The sequence below is a fragment of the Olea europaea genome, chromosome 21 (assembly GCF_002742605.1).
Source record: "Olea europaea var. sylvestris chromosome 21, O_europaea_v1, whole genome shotgun sequence".
NCBI lineage: Eukaryota > Viridiplantae > Streptophyta > Magnoliopsida > Lamiales > Oleaceae > Olea > Olea europaea.
The window spans coordinates 5,914,697-5,921,041 of NC_036257.1; the positions used below are offsets into that span (position 1 = coordinate 5,914,697).

At 35.7% G+C, this 6,345-nt stretch overlaps 2 protein-coding genes across 2 annotated transcripts; one reads left to right on the forward strand and one right to left on the reverse strand.

The window, feature by feature from the left end:
- Positions 1-321: 321 nt before the first annotated feature.
- LOC111370038 (berberine bridge enzyme-like 22) lies at positions 322-1,806 on the forward strand. The gene has a single exon (XM_022991751.1). The coding sequence runs from the start codon at positions 322-324 to the stop codon at positions 1,804-1,806; it is 1,485 nt and encodes a 494-aa protein (XP_022847519.1).
- A 390-nt stretch (positions 1,807-2,196) lies between these two features.
- LOC111370039 (berberine bridge enzyme-like 22) lies at positions 2,197-2,625 on the reverse strand. Its single transcript, XM_022991752.1, has one exon. It carries the CDS (start codon positions 2,623-2,625, stop codon positions 2,197-2,199), a length of 429 nt encoding a protein of 142 aa, XP_022847520.1.
- Between the last annotated feature and the right edge of the window lie 3,720 nt (positions 2,626-6,345).

Genomic DNA, 6,345 nt, shown 5'->3' on the forward strand with positions numbered 1-6,345 from the left:
AAACAATTTATCTTACAGAAAAAATTAACTAATGAACAGCAGTAATTAATGATTATTAATTAACTCCAAGAATTTAAAACTTAGTAACAGTAATTGAATAAGATTACTTCTATTAATTAGCAAAAGGAATGAAGAAAACATTTATAGTGGAATTTAATAACTTGAATTGGAACTGTCATTCACAAAGGACTTATTTACCAAAAATCATGGATTCAACAAGACAGAAAGAACAATATGCATTTTTTGACAATATTTTGTATACTTCTTTCAATATCATGGCCTATTTGCTTCAGTGCAAATATCAATGGTTTTCTTGAATGCATGTCATGTCATTCTGCTGCAAATACTAGTACAAAACAATACATACACTCCACAGATTCGCCTATGTATTCCTCTCTTCTACAATCTTTTCAACAGAATCCAAGATGGGTGAACTCGAGAACTCAAAAACCTTTGTTTATGGTTGCTCCAACAAATGAAAGTGAAATTCAAGCAGCTGTTATTTGTAGCAAGGCAAATGGCTTGCAAATAAGAGTTGTAAGTGGAGGACATGACTATGAAGGCCTATCTTATCGTTGTGGAAGTCCGTTTATCGTCATTGACTTGATAAATTATCGATCAATTGACATTGATTCAGGACTTCAAACCGCGTGGGTTCAGGCCGGTGCTACTATTGGAGAATTGTACCATGAAATAGCTGGTAAATCACCAGTTCTTGGATTTCCGGCGGGGCTTTATCCGAGTGTGGGGGTTGGAGGGCACCTTAGTGGAGGAGGATTAGGTACCTTGGTTAGAAAGTTTGGACTTGCTGCAGATAATATTGTCGATGCTACCATAGTTGACGTAAATGGGAAAATCCTCGACAGAAAGGCAATGGGGGAGGACATTTTTTGGGCCATCCGAGGGGGCGGAGGATCCAGCTTCGGAATCATAACTTCTTGGAAAATCAAGTTGGTTGAAGTTCCATCCAAGGTGACTGTTTTTACCATCGGCAAGATCGGGAAAGAAGCCCAAAAACTTGTCCACAGATGGCAATATATTGCAGATAAACTTTCAGAAGATCTATTCTTAAGAGTTATTTTACAAAATTCCGATGTGAATGGAACAAGGACAGTTAAAGCATCCTTCAACTCATTATTTCTTGGAGAAGCAGATAAACTTATCCCATTAATGTCTAATGCTTTCCCTGAATTGGACTTAAAATCAGAAAACTGCATTGAAATGAATTGGATTCAATCCGTCCTCTACTTCGCAGGATTTATCAACCAAGAAAATTTAAATGTTCTGCTAAATAGAACCACACTTTTCAAGAGTAATTTCAAAGGGAAGTCTGATTTTGTTCAAAATCCAATCCCGGAAACTGCATTTGATGAAATATGGGAAAAATTTTCAAGAGTAGAATCAGCATTTATGCTGTTGGATCCATTTGGTGCAAGAATGGATGAAATACCAGACTATGAACTTCCATTTCCTCATAGAAAAGGGAATTTATACAACATACAGTACTTGGTGAAATGGCAAAAAGATGGGATTGTGGAAAGCGACAGGAACGTAGAATGGATTAGAGATCTGTACGAATATATGACTCCATTTGTAGCGCATTCTCCCAGGGCTGCTTACTTCAATTATAGAGATCTTGATATAGGGACGAACATGAAAGATGATACCAACTGCTCGAAAGCAATGATTTGGGGGACCAAGTATTTCAAGGGAAACTTCGAGAAATTGGTGCAAGTGAAGACAAGGATTGACCCTGAAAACTACTTTAGAAATGAACAAAGTATTCCAGTTATGAAATATGCTTGAGGCAAGATAAAGTACACTATGAGAAATATTCTGAATCCTATAGATTTCATTAAAGCAAATAGATATCGTGCAAAAGTTGAATACATATTACACTATAGACAGGTACACCAGTAGGCTCAAATTAACCCTTTGAAATGAAAATTGAATTGAATCTCGAGAATAGAATTTTTAATATTAGTGCACATTTTGATATACGTATGCTCTAGCTAGAGAGTTAAGCATATAATGTCAGACAATAATCATGTTCAAATCTCAGAGAAAATAGTGTACCTCCATATAAATGGAATATTGATACTCTGAAACCATTATATTGGATTATATCTCTTGTAAAATGGATTACAGAGGATTTCTATGAATATTTTTCATTTCCAAAATAAACCAAAACTCATCCTATACTAGGACCGGGATGCTTTTTTCATTTTTGTAGAAGTTGCCAGGATCAACCTTGCCCTTCACTCTTGCCAGTCTTTCGAAATTTCCCTTGAAATACTTTTCACCCCAGACTTTTGCAGCCGAGTAGCTATAATCCTTGTCATTTGTCCACAAATCAAGATATTTGTAATTGATATATCCAGTTCTTGGAGTGTTGGCTACAAATGGCTCCAATTGCTTGTGTAGATTTTGAATCCATCTCAATTTTCTATTGGCTTCCCTTTCAGAGTTATCTGACCAGTAATTCAGATGTTGTACGTTAACAGATTGCCCTCTGTGAGGAAAAGGACTATCGTCTTCTGCAATTTTTCTCATTCTTCCACCATAAGGATCTAATATCATCATTGGCTTTCGTTCATCCAAGAAAATTTCCGTACAATTTCCCATCCCTTATTCGAAATAGGAGTCTTCATATAATATCCCGAAATTTTATAAAATATAATTTTATTTTATTTATGCTATATTTTTAATGTTTTGAAAGTTTAAGGACTAAAGTGTATATAAAGTAAACTTTAATAATATTTAGATTAAAATATAAATATTGACAGGACGATGATAAGTATACGGATATTGGGCTCGTTGGATAGATAATAATTAAAGACGCATTTTAGACTCGAGAAAAAATTAATTTGGATTAGTCGAGCCCAAGTTATCGAAGCCGGAAGATATAACATTAAAATATTATTTTTATTACTTTTGTTTGGAAGAATTCACGTGGAGAGAGAAAGATGAAAGTTGTGGAGATATTTTATTTTTTTTATTATAATTTATGGTTTTGAATTGTTATGGCAGATACGTGATTTGTTAGAAAATATTGTATTTGATATTATTCCAAATTCAAATCCTTATCCAACTTTTTGTATAATCATTATTATCCTATTCCTTGTGTAGCACGATTTCCACTTCTAGTTGCATCAGGATTCTTTTATTTTTTTTATTTCAAATACTCAGCAAAAATCAGACTTCAGCCTACTTTTATTTCCAAAGCATAAAAAAGAAAAAGAAATACGTTTCTGGCAGCAGTAATCGAAAGCAAAAGTTTTGGAAAGAGATTTTGGATTTTTGCCTTTCATTATTTAAGATATCTAGCAAGGTAGGATTACGAGGTGCAAGTGGGTTGTCCCATTTAAATTATTTCTTCATGTTTGATAAATATTATACTTATGAAAGTTATGATATGTATAATGTGATTATGATATGTATGTTATGGCCATTCGGTACCAAAGATATGATATGATATGAGCTCTTACCGGTTCTAAAGATATGATATGACGGTATGATATTTTGACGAGTGATTTAATATTTTTAATTGGGATTGCACAATTTCTCGTACCCTACTGAGTATTCCCATATACTCACCCTTTTCCTACTCCTCACAGGTTAGATCGGGTCGTGTTGGAGCGTGGTGGTTCGAAGGTGTGGTTGCGTCTTGTTTCGCCAAATAAAGATCTAAGTTAGCACGTAATGTTTATTTATTTTCAGTTTATTGCAGTAAACATTTATTTATTTACGAATAAATTCTCGTTCATGTTAGTTGCAGATGAATATACGTAGTTTATGATTTTAAATAGAAAGTAATGGATAATTTGTTTTTAAGTTCTTCCAAGTTTTTATTTATTTATTTTATAGATGGAACTAGAAATATTTTCGTGTTGGATGATTAATTATTTTTAATTAATCTTGAAATAAGGGTTTGGTAACGAGTTTTGAAACTATTTAAAATTTGGCTCGTTACACTTCACGTAATCAGATTTTCCCTTGCTGTATTGGACTTGGTTATTTTTCGGGTTCAACAAAATCTCCAATGGACCCGTCATATTCTTTCCTGAAAAAGTAAAATAATGACCGAATCAAGGACACTTGTACGCATTCTTTCTTTAAACATGGCTTGTCGGGGCAGTCACTGTTATTTCCAAAATCAAAGCCTTTGAAGCAATCTTCTGCCGTGGAACCGAACTCGGGGAAGCCCTGATTCAACAATGGAATTAATTCATCTGGAGTTCCAAGAAACTGTCCGTTAAAAGTCATCGGAACGACCCTTTCATCTCCTGGGGCGTTTGTGCCTAAATTTTGGATAATGACTCTCATGAATAAATCATCGGTATACTTATGTGCGATCTTTTACCACCTTCGGAGAAGATAAAATTTTCTTGCATCAAACATTCTTCGGAAAGAGAAGGAAGTTACCTGATCTGGGACTCGAACCATCTTGAGTTTCCAAGCAAGAATCACCCCAAAAGTTACCCCTCCACCTCCCCCTAAATGTCCAGAACAAATCTTCATCCATTGCTCTTCTGTCCAGTATTCTGCCATTCGCGTCCATAATGCGAGCATCCAATACATTATCAGCAGCAAGGCCATTTTTCTTAACAGGGTCACGAATACTCCACCACTAATATGCCAACCAGAGCCAACGCCCGGACACAATCCTCCTGGAAAAGCATGAACATTGCTATTCTGGGCTATTTTGTAATACAATTCTCCCAACATGACCCCTGTCTGAATCCATATACTCTCTTCCTCCAGATTGATCTCAGTGGCATTAAGATTGTGAAGATCAAACATAACAAACGGGTTGCCATTCTGGGTTCGGAAGGAGAGGCCATCATAATCATGGCCACCACTCTTTACCCGGTTTCTAATCCAACTTTTTTGCTGCATACAATTACACTCTTGATTTCTTTTTCTTCTTGGGGAGTAACGATGACAAGAGGCAGCTGCGACGTAGAATTCAGCCATCGGGGATTCTTCTGGGATAATTCCACGAGAGATGAATCTCTCTGCGAATTTGGGATATAAATATTCTCTAGGATTTTGGCTTTGCCTGCAGCCTTTTTGTGCAAGCACTTAAAAAAGTCTTTATCATGATTCATGAGCTCAGCAGGAAGCACAAAAGCAATAGAATGGAGGAGATTATTGAAATGTTACCCATTTCTCCTCTTTAGTTTTGGTTTGACGTTATCTCTAACTAATATGGGGGTACTTTTAAGTATAGCTTTGTCAAACCAACCATTTTCCATTTTAACCATAAAAATCTAACATTCACCACAATAGCCATTTCTTGTGTAAAAGACTAAAACGCCCTTAAATGAGTTATATAATTACAAAAATAGAAATATGGTAAAAAGACAAAAATATCCTTAAGTTACAAATAAAAATCCAAACAAGGCTCAATTGAAATTTGAAAACGAAGTCAGTCTTTTCATCAGTTTACTCTAACACGATAAAAACTCTTCCATTTTTCATCCACTTCAACCTCAAAATTTCATAAACTTATCAGTTATCAACCTCAACAGAAAAATTTAGTTAAATTTCAGCACTTCAATTCGGTAAGTATCTTTTCGTAGTATTTAATTTTATTTTTATTGAAGTCATATATTTTTTTTAAATGGTAGAAAAAATAATATTAGAGTCAAAGTTCAGGCCGGCACCGATCAGACGTCGGAACGACGATTTAACGACGGTCCAGACCATCCGGACCGTCCGCAACGGACGGTTCGTCCGGTCCGGACCGCCCGTTGCCGACGGTCCGGATTCCGTTTGCAGACTCCCCCGCCCCTCGATTCTGATAATTTTTTCTGATAATTTATTCTGATATTTTTAATTCATAATGCAGATATGGCAAAAGCGTGTGTCCCAATCTGTTATTTCGGCGAATTTCAAAGGAAAGAAAATGGTCAATGGGAATGGAAATGGACGAGTGAAGGAGAAGGGGTTGCTGCTATTACGATAACAAAAAATACTTCATTTACAGAAATGTACAGTGAAATACAAAACATGCTTAACGTCGATTCCTCTCAATACGATATGGAATTGGGATTTTTATTTCAAAAGCATTCAACAATTTCGATTCCACCTTTGAAAGTTACTTCTGAAGCGCAAATAAAGCATCTAATTCAATTGAACCAAGGTCGAAAGACGACTCCTATTTGCGTAAGTTTGTTGAAGAAAAATGTCATCGAGGGTGAACACGAAGTTTTTGATGGAGAGGATCGTAATGAGAATGATTTTTGGGATACTGTTGAGATTGCTCGGGAGGATAATGTGGTTATTCCTGGGGCAGTTGCTACTCACCATGATGTCACCGTTACACGAAGGATTTACGAG

Excerpts from the sequence above, each read along its gene's own strand:
- LOC111370039 (XM_022991752.1), bottom strand. The coding sequence starts at position 2,625 with ATGGGAAATTGTACGGAAATTTTCTTGGATGAACGAAAGCCAATGATG.
- LOC111370038 (XM_022991751.1), top strand. The coding sequence starts at position 322 with ATGTCATGTCATTCTGCTGCAAATACTAGTACAAAACAATACATACAC.